At 45.0% G+C, this 16,972-nt stretch overlaps 2 protein-coding genes across 2 annotated transcripts in view; one reads left to right on the plus strand and one right to left on the minus strand.

The window, feature by feature from the left end:
- Nucleotides 1–16,972, plus strand: part of LOC146992655 (reticulon-3-B-like) — a 38,929-nt gene that overhangs the window by 12,231 nt on the left and 9,726 nt on the right. The window lies entirely within an intron of this gene.
- Nucleotides 4,430–6,335, minus strand: LOC146992657 (E3 ubiquitin-protein ligase TRIM21-like). The gene has a single exon (XM_085788280.1). It carries the CDS (start codon nucleotides 6,330–6,332, stop codon nucleotides 4,647–4,649), a length of 1,686 nt encoding a protein of 561 aa, XP_085644406.1. The 5' UTR covers nucleotides 6,333–6,335; the 3' UTR covers nucleotides 4,430–4,646.

The raw sequence follows: 16,972 nt of genomic DNA on the forward strand, positions 1-16,972 counted from the left end.
AAACCAGATGTTTGTGCTGAAACCAGATGTTTGTGCTGTCAGTGGCCGCTGAAACCAGATGTTTGTGCTGTCAGTGGCCGCTGAAACCAGATGTTTATGCTGAAACCAGATGTTTGTGTTGAAACCAGATGTTTGTTTTGTCAGTGGCCGCTGAAACCAGATGTTTGTGCTGAAACCAGATGATTGTGCTGAAACCAGATGTTTATGCTGAAACCAGATGTTTGTGTTGAAACCAGATGTTTGTGTTGTCAGTGGCCGCTGAAACCAGATGTTTGTGCTGAAACCAGATGACTGTGCTGAAACCAGATGTTTGTGCTGAAACCAGATGTTTGTGCTGAAACCAGATGTTTGTGCTGAAACCAGATGTTTGTGCTGCCAGTCGGCCTCAGACGTGTGTTGTCAGTGCCTGGACTCTGTGCTGGACACGGAAAGTTGCTGCATAGCGTATAACTGGAGCAGAGTGGGTGAGTTGTTTTGGTCTCTTTTCAATAGAAACCAGGCTAAGCTAACAGATGTTTGATGCCTCGTATTATGGGATGGGACCCTGTTTGTACTGTTGATGACGTTTGGTGCTGTTCTGAGCATTATTTGTGGCTATAAGTGGCTTTTTTTTTTTTTTTTTTTTTTTTTTTTTTTTTAGTATATTTTTCGGCTTTTTGCCTTTATTTGATAGTGATGACAGTAGAGATAGACAGGAAATGGGGAGGCAGAGAGAGGGGGAACGACACGCAGGAAAGGTCTGCCCGACGCGGGACTCGAACCGGGGACGCCTGCGGCGAGGACTGCAGCCTCCATATGGGGCGGCCGCTCCACCCACTGCGCCACGCACCACCCCCTATAAGTGGCTTTTTGATCGGTGGATAGTGGATCCGTATTGTGACAACCCCAAGTGGTTGTGTGTATGTGTGAGTGTGTGTGTGTGTGCGGCTCCCCTCTCGCTCTCTGTCTCTCCTTCCCTCAGGATTGCTCATGGGACTCCGGTGTGCGGGCTGTAGGGGGCGTGGCTATGTTCCTAAAAGCCGGGTGGAGATCGCCGTCTCCCTCTCTCTCATCCCATTCATGACCTGGCGTCCTGCAGCTCCCCCGCTGCGACTGTCCTCTTGGTTTTAATGCACAGACAACACCTACATATCCATCCATGCACCCGCACTCACCACTGATATCCTCCACTACTGATTGTTTACCTTTGATTGTTGTTGCAAATAAATAAGATTATTGCCGGCACCTTCCCCTCTCCGCGTGTTGTTTGTCAGGAAAAGGAGCCAGTCCTGACAGTAGACTGCGCTGTTTGTTATGGTGCAGTCATTGCTAAAGTTGCTACTACTAGAGAAGCCGGCGGTTAGCAGACTTCATCTCTCGAGGGGGGGTCTAACTCGGTGTCACGGTGCGTTGGACCATGGGTTAAATTTACACCAGAATATCCCTTTAATGACTGATAGAAATATTGTCTGAAGGGCTGTGAAGCTTTTCCACCTGTAGGGGGCGTAGTGGAGGAAGTTTGAGAAGCTCTGGTTTAAAGTAAAACTGTTTCATCAATGAGGAAGTGAAATTCAGCCTAGTTTCCTCTCTATGGTTATTATGGTATGTAGCTATGTCACAAGATGCTGCTCTTATTGATTTATTAGATTATTTAACATCCACAAACTCAAAACATGTTTTCATGATGTCACTGAAAGAGAAAACCTCTGACAGAGCTGAGCTGAGTGACAAGGACACTGTGTTTCCTCTGGCTGCTTCACAATAAAAGTGTGAGACTCTTATTGTGAAAGAGCTGCAGGAAGTGTGAAGTAAGGCAGCAGCAGGAAGTGATACCCTGACAGCATGAAGCAGGAAATGAGGTGAAGTAGAGAGTGAAGCTCAGAGACTGAGAGAGGAGTTGTAAAAGTCCTGAGCAGAGACACAGAGACAGTTTAAAGTGGACTATAGTGTCTCTGTGGACAAACAGCCTCAGGTCTGTTGTGAGCCAGTTCACTAGAGTCAGTGTGACATGAAGAGAGTGAGTAGAGATGAAGCTCAGTGTTAAAGCTGCTGCTCACACAGTGAATATGATGAGCTGTACTCACCAGTGTTTGGTAGAGACTCTGCTGTGTTGCTGACAAACTCCTGATGGACTCACTTTGACTTTCTGTCTGGTCTCTGCTGCAGCTCCGTCGTCCTCCTCTCACACTTTACTTTCTCCTCTGGACTCTGCAGCTAGGTGTGTCTGTACTTTTATTGTGTTACAACAGGTTTTATCAGGTGAATAAGGAGCAAAGGTTGAGGTTCACCTGACAGGGGGAATTAATATTTATCTAGTTACACTTTAAACAGTCACATTAAAAATATTCATTTACATTTTATACTGTAGATGGCAGTAGATGAAAGTGTTAAATATGTGTTCAGTAAATACAGCCTACAGTGTTCACACCAGAAAAATTACACAACACTGAGATAATGAATAATATAAATACAAGATAACAATATAACAAAGAATAAACATGAGCTGGGTTAGAAAAATACATAAATTAAGAATTATAATCTGAATAATGTGACCAATAAACAAATAGGGGCAAACATTTTACTGTCACTGTAGTCGACTCAGTCTCATAAAGCCCCATACAGTTTAAAGGCAAGGCATGGCAATTTTATTAGTATAGCCCATTTTTACCAACAGTTTGTCTCAAAGGGCTTTACATCCCATCATAACAACATCCTCTGTCCTTAGACCCTCACATCCACTGAGGAAAAACTCCATGGAAAACCCTTTTAACAGGGGAAAACCAGGAGAAAGCTCAGGGTGAGCAACAGAGGAGGGATCCCTCACCCAGGACGGACAGACGGGACAGAGATGTTGTTACAGACAAGAAAACAGTTTATAGTTTATAACACAATAAAATTGCCTTGCCTTATATGGGACGGCCGCTCTACCCACTGCACCATGCACCGCCCCGACTTAAATGTAGTTAGAGTGTCTGCCTCTTTGACCCATGGAGAGAGCTGGTTCCACAGTAAAGGAGCCCGGTAACTGAAGGCTCTACCTCCCAGTCTGTTTTTAGAGATATTGGGAGTCACTAACAGACCTGCATTCTGGGAGCGGAGTGCTCTGGTAGGACAGTAAGGAATGATTAGTTCTTTCAGATAGGTTGGAGCTTTATCATTAAGAGCCTTATAAGTCAGCAGAAGGATTTTGAAGTCTATTCTAAATCCTACAGGAAGCCAGTGGAGAGAAGCTAAGGTGGGAGAGATGTGCTCTCTCTTCCTAACTCCTGTCAAAACCCTTGCTGCAGCATTCTGGACCAGCTGGAGACTCTTTAGAGAGTTTTTCGGACATCCTGACAGGAGAGAGTTGCAGTAGTCTAGCCTAGAAGTGATAAATGCATGTACTAGTTTCTCAGCATCACTCTGGGAGAGGATATTCCTAATCTTAGTGATACTGCGCAGATGGAAGAAGGCGATCCTAGTCACGTGTTTTATGTGGGAGCTAAAGGAAAGGTCCTGGTCAAAAATGACTCCAAGGTTCCTCGCAGTTGTACTCGGGGTCAGGGTGATGCCATCTAGAGTAGCGATCTGATTAGAGAACGTGTCCCTGAGATGTTTAGGTCCAAACACAATGACCTCAGTTTTATCTGAATTCAGTAGCAAGAAGTTAGAGGACATCCAGGATCTAATGTCTTTCAGACAGTCTTGCAGATTGATGAGGCGGCTTCTGTCATCTGGTTTCATGGACAAGTAGAGTTGTGTATCATCCGCATAACAGTGAAAATTGATTGAGTGCTTCCGGATGATGCCACCTAATGGGAGCATGTAAAGAATGAAGAGGATTGGCCCTAAGACTGAACCCTGTGGTACACCATACGTAACTCTGCTGTACTCTGAGTGGTCGTTATTAACATTAACAAACTGAAACCTGTCAGATAAGTATGACTTAAACCATTTTAGGGCAGGTCCTTTGACTATTAAGCCGTCTTCTTGGCAATAAGCTTGACACAAAAAGAATCTTCTGAGGCCGTAACTCTGTTCAAAAAATAACTTTATTTAACCCTCTGGGCTTGAACCTGGCCATTTGTGGCCACCCTGTTTTCTTTTTGTTGATCATTTCCATCTGTGTTAAAAGGCAAAAACAAAGTTACAAGATTCACTCAAGGTATCGTTAAAAAACTGTCTTGCTCCTTAGGCTGCTTAACCTGGTCTGAGAGCTGAGTTACTGTGATGTCATCAGCAGCGTAATTAAAGGAGAAGTTCAACATTTTTAAAGGAAAACTACTAACTATTGTAAGCAATATAAACATGGCTCTTAGAATAATCTTATACACATATAAATCTGTCTGGATGAATAAACATGTATCAACAGTTACAGCGTCTCTGATAAAGATGTGTTCATATTCACAAGAGTCAAGTGATCAACAGTTACATTAATAAACACCTGTATCTGCTTCTAACTCCACAAACCAGACTCAGTTAATTTACAGATTAATTTCAGTGGTAAACTATTTCACCTGTTTCCACTGATCTAATCTAATGGACTAAAGTAACAAGTGATTAAACAGCAGTTATCACACAGTTAACTTTCCTGTGTGATGATGATCTGATGAAGGTTAACTCAGTAGAAAACAAAAAGATTTACATTGTTCAGTATTGACACTAAATATTTACATTTGTTCCCTGAATTAAAACTTAATCCATCTCCGCAAAGAACTGGATTTTTTGATCTGAACAGTTTGATTGACAGGACAGATGATCAGAGGGACAGAGTTTTTACCTCCATCATTATTACAGGGACTGAAGTATGGGTGTAGTTTGTCAGTGAAGCAGCAGCCAGTGAAGGAGTAGATGAGAGCTGCAGCATCTACGTCATAAAAGGAGACCAGACCCTCCTCATAATCCACAAACACCCCCACCTTCTCAGGACCAGACCTCAGTTTGAGAGGGACTTGGGGGACAGCACCAGCTTTGTACTTATTTCCATTTCTCAACCATATCGTCCAGTAACCATTCGGAGGACCCAGTGTGATGAATCCCTTCCTGTTGATCGACTCTCTGGCCACTCCCACATCCCAGTCAGTTTTTCCTTTAACCTGAACCTCAAAGTAAAATCTGCCTGAAGAGAAACTCTGTTTTCCTAAGACATTAACACATGTATCAAATCTCTCTGGGTTGTCTGGGAGTTTCTTCCACACATCACCATGATGAACTTGTTTTCCATCATCAGACAGGATGAGATAACGATGTGCTGTATCAGGATCCAGAGTCACATCCACTGCAAACTGCTGGACCCTCTTCATCTCAGCCTCCATCAGCTTCTTCATCTGTCCACGGAGCGTCTCCTCCAGCTGAGACACAGCTCTCACCACAGTCCCCTCATATGATGGTGGACGGACTCTGACCTGTGTCCAGTCCTTGGTGGGTGCAGCAGCTTTCAGGGATGGGAAGCTTTGGAGGAGGTGGAGGTGGTCTTCAGAGAGTGAGAGCTGCTCCACCTCAGTGCTTCTCTTCTCCAGCTCAGAGATTTCCTGTTCCAGCTCTGTGATGAAGTCTTCAGCCTGTTTCTCTGAGCTTTTCTGTTTCTCTTCGATCTCCTTGATGAGCTGCTTCAGTCGTCTGTCAACAGACTCCTTCAGAGCAGTGAAGACCTCAACACCTTCTGCTTTCTCTCTGTCTGCAGCAGCTTTACCGATCTTCACTGACTGTTTCATCTCCTCAATCTTCAGTCGTCTCTTCTGGATCATCTGCTGAGTTTCAGCCTCTGTCTCCTGCAGCTCTGCCTTCTTTCCTTCATATTCTTCTCTCAGAGGAACAAACTCATGAGTCTTGTGGTCTAAAACAGAGCAGAGCGTGCAGACACATGTCTGGTCGGTCTGACAGAACAGCTCCAGAGGTTTATCGTGCTTCCTACACATCCTGTCCTCCAGGTTCTCCACAGGCTCCATCAGCTGATGTCTCTTCAGACGAGACACTGTCAGATGAGGCTCCAGGTGAGTCTCACAGTAGGAGGCCAGACACACCAGGCAGGACTTCAGGGCCTTCAGTCTGGTTCCAGTGCAGACGTCACAGGGAACTTCTCCTGGTTTGGAAACTTGTTGCTCTGAGCTGCTGCTGCTGGTTTTCTGTTGAGCTTCACATCTGAACTGAGCAACAACCTCAGAGATGAACCTGTTGATCTTCATCTGAGGTCTTGTGTAGAAAACCTCTTTACACATTGGACACTGACACATGTCACTGACGTCCCAGTTCTGAGTGATGCAGCTCTGACAGAAGTTGTGTCCACATGGTGTACTGACTGGATCAGTGAAGACATCCAGACAGATGGAGCACAGGAACTGATCTTCAGACCTCAGGTTGCTGGCAGCAGACATGTCTACACACTGAGGGAGAGGAAACAAACATTCATTAAATGTCCGTGAAGGTTCTCAGTCATCCTGAAAGTTTTTAAGGCCCTGACTGGTCAACAGCCCCCATACATTTCATCCTGACTAGAACGGTGCTCTGGATCTTATTCAACTCGTTCTAGTAGCTTCATGCGTCTTAAAGTTCCTCTTATACATTCTGAGTTCAGTAAATTAGTCTTTTCATTTGACGCTCCAAACTCTTGGAATATTCTCCAACAAGCTTTGGGGCGGGGCGGTGCGTGGCGCAGTGGATAAGGCGGCCGCCCCATGTAGAGGCTACAGTCCTCAACGCATGCGTTCCCGGTTACTTAAAAAAAAAAACAAGCTTTGGGGCTATGAGATAATAACAGAACGTTACCAGACAGAGTTGTTTTAGAGGGAAATTCATGCAAAACCACTGATGCACGTTGCCTTCAGGGACAGTTTTTCATCAAGCAGTCTCTGTATTTCCCTCTAAAACAACTCTGTGTGGTAACGTTGTGTTATTATCTCATAGCGTGGTGAATGTGCAGCTCACAACTTGTCCACCAGAGCGTTGTGGAGTTGTTGGATTGTGTATTTGATGAGTTTGATGAGGGAAACCAAGAAATCCCATGAGCCTCCGTAGCGTAGCTCTGAGAAGCTCACGGCTCTGCTCCGCCATTCTAAAAATAGCTTGCACCGACAATTAAAGGTAACGAACCTACTACTGCTATGACAATAGGGATTATGGCAATGGGCCAATTTGACAAAATGTTAAACTATCCCTTTTAAAAAAAGGTTTAAAGAGGAATTGTGCAAGTCCGGTCCCTTTTCGGCTGTTTTGCTAACCCTCCACCTGGACATGTACATTTGTTTACAATGATACTGGCGAGAAAACAATTGGTAGAGCGGTACATAATGTTATTTATCATCTACCATGTTACCATGTATATATTTGTGTAGTTTAATTCGTCCTAAACAAGAGATTACGGGTTATGGGGCGTGTTTGTGTGGCGGTGCCACCCGAGAGCTGGGACACAGGGGCGGCGGCCCCCATCTTGTGAAGTTGGTTTTCAGCCAAGAGATGCTAGGTGGAAGGCAGAGAGCCTCCATTGTCCCTCGTAACAAGTTAAGCCGTTTTCAAAACCACCACAATTACTCCAAGGCTGTTTACTTAAAGGAACTTAGGCAGGATCAAAAAATAAGACTTAATAGTGACACGACGGCCGTTGAGGACATAAGGGTAACGGCAGTCGCAGCACGGGAGCACAGCACACATGAACTCCTCACAGCAGTGCAGCTGATACTGTAACACCACATACTATACTGTACTAATTTGGTCCAAAAACTTAAAATAAAATAAAAATTGAATGCAGACTGATGTGTAACTAATGTGGCTGCCACGGTTATTACATTGCATCAGTGAGACCAACATTTATCTCATTTACATTACATTACATTTACCAGCCGGCAGTAAACCTCTAAAAACCTGTGGGTAAGTAACTCGGCTCGTTTTCTCCCCTGGGGTGACGACGCCTGTTGCCCGGCTGAGCAGCTCCGGAGACGGGCCGCTGCCTCTGTGACGTCGGAGCGGAGCAAACTTCCAAACAGATGTCATGGATAAATCGACCACTGATTGGGAATCTAAACTGTGACTTTCTCGCATGAAAAAATATTAAAACTTAATAAAGCATTGTTATTTCTTTACTCACCGTTCACAGTTTACTGCAAAACCTCCCCTCATTTTTTCACAAATCCTGCCCCAAGTTCCTTTAAGGTAAAAATGTAGCATAGTTAAAGTCCATACTTTTATCTTACTGGATTTAAGTGGATGCAAAAGTCTCTCATTTCTGCTGATGTCTCGCTGTGACTACAAATGAGGCCATCGGTGGGAAGATAAACTCACCCACAACTTCCTGACCGACAGACTGCAAGCAGTAAGGGTGGGCTCAACCACATCCCCTGTACTCACCATCAACACCGGGGTCCCACAGGGATGTGTGTTGAGCCCTTTCCTGTACACTCTTTACACCAATGACTGTCTTAGCATTTCACCCACCACATCATATCTCAAATACTCTGACGACACAGCTATCCTTGCACTTCTCTCAGACAACCAATCCACTTTGGACTATCACAACACAGTCACCCATTTCACCAAATGGTGCGCAGACAACCATCTCCAAATCAATGTCAATAAAACAAAGGAATTACTGTTCAGCCCCCCCTCACCCCAGCACCCCACCACCATAAACACCCAAACAGTCGAGACAGTGGACACATTCAAATACCTGGGAATAACTTTGGACAACAAACTCACCTTTGATTAGCACACCACGGACATCCAAAAAAGAAGCCAACAAAGACTGTCAGCCATCCGCAAACTCAAAGGACTATACGTTGCACCTCCCCTCCTGTTATTACTCTACCAAAGCATTATTCAACCCATCCTTCTGTACTGTTCCACATGTTTCTTCACCATGCTTGTCTGTAACAACATCTATTGCACGTCTGTCCGTCCTGGGTGAGGGATCCCTCCTCTGTTGCTCACCCTGAGGTTTCTCCGACTTTTCCCTGTTAAAAGGGTTTTCCATGGAGTTTTTCCTCAGTCGATGTGAGGGTCTAAGGACAGAGGATGTTGTTACGATGCCATGTAAAGCCCTTTGAGACAAACTGTTTGTAAAAAACGGGCTATACAAATAAAATTGCCTTGCCTTGCCTTGCCTTGCCTTGCCTTGCCTTGCCTTGCCTTGCCTTGCCTTGCCTTGCCTTGCCTTGCCTTGCCATGCTTTCTGTCACAAATCGGGCCAAACTCACACGCATCACAAACACAGCTGCTAAAATCATTGGTCTCCCCACACCCAACCTCACAGAACTAAATGAAAAATCCATCAACCGCCTAGCAAACTCCATAGTTCAAGACACCACTCATCCACTGCACAAATACATCACCCCACTACCCTCAGGACGAAGATACAGAACCCTCAAATTCAGGAGGGCTCGCCTGGAAAAAAGCCTGATCCCTGCAGCTATAGCGGCCCTGAACAGCAGGCCCCGCTGATCAGTCTGTCCAATATTGATCTGTCTGTCTGCTGTTTTCACTGTGTCGTCATGTACTGTATGTTGTCACTGGTGCTGTGGATGTTGTTGTGTATACCATTGTCTGTCTTGTGATGTATGTCTTTCATTGTGCAGTCTGTGAAAACAAATTTCCCCATGGGGACAAATAAACTTAAACTTAAACTTAAACTTAAACTGTGTCTAAATAGTGAAACTGGGAGGCAGTTGTCGGGTCGGACCACAGACAAAACGGTTTACTCAGAGTCACTTTCAGTGAATCCGTGTGTACGCCGATATTTATGGAAACGATGCTGTGTTTATGGGAAATGTTTTCAAAATGAACAAGAAAAGGATCATTTTGGGGAAAGGCTTTGTTTCCATGTGGACACGGCCTCTGGTCTTTAGAACTAGAAAGCCTCTTGGATTGGTGATGAACTGTCTTCAAGAACCAAAACAAGTCCAGTTGCCTTCAACTTCAGCACCTAATGATTCATTTAAAATAATGTTCTGTGTCTTTAAGACTGTGGTTCTCTACCTGGGGGGCGGGGCCGACCTGTTGACCTGGTCGTATTTTATAATACGAGGCATCAAACATCTGTTAGCTTAGCCTGGTTTCTATTGAAAAGAGACAAAAACAACTCACCCACTCTCCTCCAGTTATACGCTATGCAGCAACTTTCCGCTTTTGGCTGCATTATATGGAGTAATACACACACATTCATCCTTGAGCTGCAGGACTCTACATCACTCGGTCATCGCCTCCATGCCAGCTGACTACCTGTAACCATGGCTACAACAGCTGACTACCTGTAACCATGGCATTAACAAGCAGACATCACAGCAGGGACAACACTGAATTTATGGAGTTTGAGAACGTCTTAAAGTTCCTCTTATACATTCTGAGTTCAGTAAATTAGTCTTTTCATTTGACGCTCCAAACTCTTGGAATATTCTCCAACAAGCTTTGGGGCGGGGCGGTGCGTGGCGCAGTGGATAAGGCGGCCGCCCCATGTAGAGGCTACAGTCCTCAACGCATGCGTTCCCGGTTACTTAAAAAAAAAAACAAGCTTTGGGGCTATGAGATAATAACACAACGTTACCAGACAGAGTTGTTTTAGAGGGAAATTCATGCAAAACCACTGATGCACGTTGCCTTCAGGGACAGTTTTTCATCAACAGTCTCTGTATTTCCCTCTAAAACAACTCTGTGTGGTAACGTTGTGTTATTATCTCATAGCGTGGTGAATGTGCACCTCACAACTTGTCCACCAGAGCGTTGTGGAGTTGTTGGATTGTGTATTTGATGAGTTTGATGAGGGAAACCAAGAAATCCCATGAGCAGACATCACAGCAGGGACAACACTGAATTTATGGAGTTTGAGAACAACAACGACTGGTTTCATTTCGATGGGCGCCACTATCAGTTTGAGACCGAGTTTACTGAAGACGAGCTGAAGGAAATGGAGGAGTAAAGTGAAAGAGGGGCAGCTGCGGTGGAGACTATGTGCTGGAAATGGAGGCTAAAAGTGACAGAGGGAGAGAGCTGGTGGAGTCTAAATGCTGGACCTGGGGGAATCAAGTGGTCAGTGTGGTGGTCACTGCCTGTCGGTGGCCGCTGAAACCAGATGTTTGTGCTGAAACCAGATGTTTGTGCTGCCAGTCGGCCTCGGAAGTGTGTTGTCAGTGCCTGGACTCTGTGCTGGACATGGAAAGTTGCTGCATAGCGTATAACTGGAGCAGAGTGGGTGAGTTGTTTTCATCTCTTTTCAGTAGAAACCAGGCAAAGCTAACAGATGTTTGATGCCTCGTATTATGGGATGGGACCCTGTTTGTACTGTTGATGACATTTGATGCTGTTCTGAGCATTATTTGTGGCTGTAAGTGGCTTTTTGATCGGTGGATAGTGGATCCGTATACTGCGCTGTTTGTTATGGTGCGGTCATTGCTAAAGTTGCTACAACTAGAGAAGCTAACGGTTAGCAGACTTCATCTCTCGAGGAGGGGTCTAACTCGGTGTTACAGTGCGTTGGACCGTGGGTTAAATTTATGCTGGAATATCCCTTTAATGACTGATAGAAATATTGGCTGAAGGGCTGTGAAGCTTTTCCACCTGTCGGGGGCGTGGTGGAGGAAGTTTGAGAAACTCTGGTTTAAAGTAAAACTGTTTCATCAATGTGGAAGTGAAATTCAGCCTAGTTTCCTTCCTAAACATGTTTTCATGACGTCACTGAAAGAGAAAACCTCTGACAGAGCTGAGCTGAGTGACAAGTAGGGTTGGGCATTGTTTGGATTTTAACGATTCCGATTTCGATTCTCTATATCGATTCCTGTTCTAAACGAATCTCGATTCCGATTCTTTGAGGGGCAGGTCAACAGGTCACAACTTATTTCACAGGATATTTTTTTATTTGACAAACTCTTCACACAGGCCATTTTTGCATGCATGCTTGGACTTCAAACATACATCTTACACAGCTTGTAAGACCTCCAAAAGGCCTCCAAAAATAGATTTTGCTAACTATGATATTCAATTAAAAGGGAGGGTCCCTAACTGTAACTATAAAACTGAAACTTGGCAAGCAGTCTAACATACAAAGAGCTGCAGAACAGGTGAATGTATATGCAACAAAATAAAACAAACACTGGAGCAGTCATGATGACAAATCAAAAACAGTTTTTGTTTAAGAAGATAATCATGTCTGCCTTCTCAGGCTGAGGAGGTCTGTACACTAGTGACACGCGGTGCGGGTCGTTAAAAAAAACTGATGATGAGGTCCAGAGTGTGTTATCAGGGGCGCGCTGATGTTGATGGGAAAGCCGGTGGAGGTGTGAAGGAACCGGGTGAGACGGCGGCTGGGCGCATCAGCAGAGCGGGGCTGGTTTCACTGAGAAAAGAGAGCAGAGAGCAGAGAGCAGACCGGGGAGAGGGAGAGGCGGCGGCTGCTGCACTCGCGCTGCACTGTGACTCTCTCACTCCTCACGAGCTCCACACTGACAAGCTACCGGTGACACAGCGCCTCTGTCTGCCCTTTCAAAGCAAAAAGCCGCTGTCTGACGTTTAATAGCAGCAGGGATGGTTGTGAAAATAGATGCGGTGGTGCGGGGCGGGTCCAATTACTTCAAACTACTGCGAGCGGAGTAAAACAAACAAACTAGTGCGGATATTTAGGAACCGAAAAAAAGGATCGAAATTCAAACGGCTTCTTAACGATTCCGGAACCGGACGTTAGGAACCGGTTCCTATTTGGAACCATTTTTCGGTGGCCAACCCTAGTGACAAGGACACTGTGTTTCCTCTGGTTGCTTCACAATAAAAGTGTGAGGCTTTTATTGTGAAAGAGCTGCAGGAAGTGTGAAGTAAGGCAGCAGCAGGAAGTGATACCTTGACAGCATGAAGCAGGAAATGAGGTGAAGTAGAGAGTGAAGCTCAGAGACTGAGAGAGGAGTTGTAAAAGTCCTGAGCAGAGACACAAGCCGTTTATCAATATGTGTTCTTCTCCGTACTTCTGTTCTTGTGGACTTGAGAAACGTCATCAGCGTCGTACCAAGTACTGTTCCAATTCAAAGTTCGCATCTGGCCAAGTACGGTCAAATACCCCGGATGTGTTCTTGCCCCGCCCATTTCACCGAGGATGCATCGGAGGAGACTTGTGTGGACTTTGGGTAGTGACGTATCCCAGAATGCATTTCGATAAAGCAATGGCGGAGGAGAAGACGCACAATTGTAAGTTAACGTTAGAAGTTTTGAAATTCTACTGTTTTGGCGTGAATAAATGTTTTTATGTATTTTTGCGGGAACGTCGTTTTTACAACTTCAAATCGGTGCTGTGGGTGATTTATTACTGTAGCACGTAGTTTTTATTCCGACGTTTTCGCCGCTAACGGCTATCACGGCTAGCTACCTCGCTAGCCGCTAGCAAGTTGGCCCGGGCACTTAGCATTACTGCTACCCCGCCGATGACTGCCTTGTCCCGGCGTGACCCTCTGAAATCTGACGCTGGTCTTGTATAATTGTAGTGTGGTAAAGCAATGCTGTTTTCTGTGCGTCTAAAAGGCAGACTTTGGTCTCTGAAACGAAACACTTTAGGCTGTGATATCTGACTAATTGGTCCGTTTTAAGGGAGGGTTTTTATATTTTTATACAACTATAACGTTAGCTATAAGTTACTAAAGCGTTTTGTCGTGTTTACGTAATCCGCCCGTATTCCCGGTTGATCCCGTATCAGTTATCAGTTACTTAAACCCACGTGTAGAAAATGAAGGTATTATGCATCACAGCTGACGAGCTATATTTCGTTCAAGGGACAGCTGAAGAGACCCAGGCCCTGATCCAGTGGAGGGGGGCCAACGAGGCCCTCTTCACCGGGCGGAGGAACTCCGTCAGGTCTGTTGTGAGCCAGTTCACTAGAGTCAGTGTGACATGAAGAGAGTGAGTAGAGATGAAGCTCAGTGTTAAAGCTGCTGCTCACACAGTGAATATGATGAGCTGTACTCACCAGTGTTTGGTAGAGACTCTGCTGTGTTGCTGACAAACTCCTGATGGACTCACTTTGACTTTCTGTCTGGTCTCTGCTGCAGCTCCGTCGTCCTCCTCTCACACTTTACTTTCACTTCTGGACTCTGACGCTCAGCATTCCTCTGGTTCCTGTTTTACCTGTTTTCTGCTCCTCCCACTGCAGCTAGGTGTGTCTGTGCTGTTATTGCAACAACAGAGTTTATCTGATGAATATAGAGCAAAGGTTGAGGTTCACCTGACAGGGGGAATTAATATTTATCACATTAAAAATATTTATGTACATTATATATTGTAGATGGCAGTAGATGAAAGTGTTAAATATGTAAAGTATAGTATAGTAAATACAGACTACAGTGTTCACACCAGAAAAATTACACAACACTGAGATAATGAATAATACAAGAGAACAATGTAACATAGAATAAACATGAGCTGGGATAGAAAAATACATAAATAAAAAATTATAATCTGAATAATGTGACGAATAAATAAATAAACGGAGACTGTTGTGGCTACTCTTGTGTCCCAAGAAAAGGTGATGGTCGGGGCGGTGCGTGGCGCAGTGGGTGGAGCGGCCGCCCCATGTAGAGGCTACAGTCCTCACCGCAGGCGTCCCCGGTTCGAATCCCGCGTCGGGCAGACCTTTCCTGCGTGTCATTCCCCCTCTCTCTGCCTCCCCATTTCCTGTCTATCTCTACTGTCATCACTATCAAATAAAGGCAAAAAGCCGAAAAATATACTTTAAAAAAAAAAAAAAAGAAAAGGTGATGGTCAAAAACATTAGAGCAGTGTGTGAGGTCTATGATTCACTAAATAAAAAGCAAGGCATGGCAAGGCAAGGCAATTTTATTTGTATAGCCCGTTTTTACCACCAGTTTGTCTCAAAGGGCTTTACATCCCATCATAACAACATCCTCTGTCCTTAGACCCTCACATCCACTGAGGAAAAACTCCATGGAAAACCCTTTTAACAGGGGAAAACCAGGAGAAACAGACGGGACAGAGATGTTGTTACAGACAACACAGATTACAGTTTATGTCACAGAATGTGCGAAATATGGAAATGTTAGCAAGAGTTGATGAAGGCAGCCTCTGGTGAGGGGGGGGGGGCAGGGAGAGCTGGCCAGCTTAATGGGAGGACTGGATGGCAGACTGGTTCATAGGAAGAGAGGACAGACCAGCTTAATGGGAGGACTGGATGCAGGGCTGTAAACTAACTTTTTGGCTCACCTGCCAAGGGGACCGGTAGATGAAAAAATCTACCGGCCAAGTAAATTTTTTACCGGCCAAATAATAAATTGCCTCTTTTTGTTGCATATACATCTGTTTCAGTACTTTTCATTGAGATAACAGTATTATATAGCAGTATATGCTTAGAAAAGACTCAGAGGCCAAAGTATTATTTAAAAATACATTTTAATATTATTAATTGAATTTCATTCATTTCATCTCAAACATTGCAAATTGAAAACTTTAACAGTGCAAAACTGCGACAAAAGAAACACTCATTAATTACTCATCAGAACTACAGATGGGACCAATCCGATCCAGTATGCATCTCTAATCAGAACTCCTCATCACTGTCTTCAGCAGACACCCTCTCAGACACCCTCTTTGCACCACCATCCATATAGTCAGGCCGTCTGCTTCTAACTGAGCTCTCGTGCCACAGCATCATAGCTGTCCTCGGATCAAAGTCTTTTATGTCTGGGGAGCAGAGTTGAATGATCAGAAGATCTGACAGAGTGTCAGACAGAAGGCTGGACCTCCAATCACTTTTCACGATCTTCATGGTGCTAAAACCCCTTTCACAGTCCGCAGTGGAGGCAGGAAGGGACAGGACCAGGTCGATGACAGCCAGCAGGTCAGGGCAGGAGTGCTGATGGCTCCTGTTCACAGTGGCCCAGGACACGTGTGGGTGTGACAGGAACTGTGGCTCTTGGTACATGAAGGACTTCAAGACAGTCCACTGGTCCATCACGTTCTCAGCATGGATGCCACAGGTCTCCAGGACAGGCCTGAAGTGGTTCACCAGTGTCTCCACTTCAGTGTCACCAAAATCTAGAAGAGTTGTACACATAGGTCTACATTACAACAAGCATAATGCATGTTTTATTTCTCAAAATTAAAATATAATCTTCATGACCCTGAACTTAAGTGCTCTGCTGTAGTACTTAATTTAAAAACACCTGCTGCTGCATCTCCTGACTCTGGCCAGTTGGCAAAGCTGACGAGCTTAGTGGCACACAGCACACCTACACTGACATCCTGGAACCTGTCGGTCATACTCTCGACTAGCCTGTCAAGCAGTTTAACCCGTGAGGCGACAAGGGTCTGGCTGTCACTGCTTGTCAGTGAAATTCCCTCATAGCTGTTGTTGTTGTCCCTCATAGCTTTTGTCACTGCGGCCTGCATGGGCCCTTCTCTGGTGGAAAAAAAAGGCTAATTTTTACTATCCTATCAGAATAAACCTTTACAACACATTCACACATTCTACCCCTCTCTTGTTGGAATCATTGTTATTAATAAAGTTCAGAGTCAGTTATTTCCTATTACTTCTTAAATGACCATACCTGGTTTTATACTTTTTGAGGACTGCCTGTGTTGCGCTCAAGCAGCTGTGAGCCTCGGCGATGGTGATGGTAGACCTCTGGAGCGAGACGGACAGGCTGCTCAGGTGTGTCAGTGTGTCATGAAGGAATCCACAGAAGCGGATGAAGACAGCCTCCCTGGCAGTGGAGTAGTACTTTCTGGCTTTGGCCTGTTGGACTCCTCTGACATTTGCAGCATCACAAGACTGAATCTGAAACACATCAAGAACAAACACATACAATAAAATTACTAGCTTTTCAAAAACACTTATCAGAACACCGACAGGCACTGTCACAGTCACACATTCCTTTGATATATTAATAATGCCACTACCTGCTCCAGATGTTGGACAATCCCCTGAAAGCCCCGCAGGAAGTGGTCCAGGGCGCGTAGGAGGTGTCCTACCCATCGGGTCCCACCGATCCTTGTAGGCACCTGTGGTTTGTGCCCGAGAGCCTGGAAGCTGTTGACCAGGTTA

The sequence above is a fragment of the Trachurus japonicus genome, chromosome 1 (genome assembly GCF_045865225.1).
Source record: "Trachurus japonicus isolate A0001 chromosome 1, Traja_1.0".
NCBI classification, from domain to species: domain Eukaryota; kingdom Metazoa; phylum Chordata; class Actinopteri; order Carangiformes; family Carangidae; genus Trachurus; species Trachurus japonicus.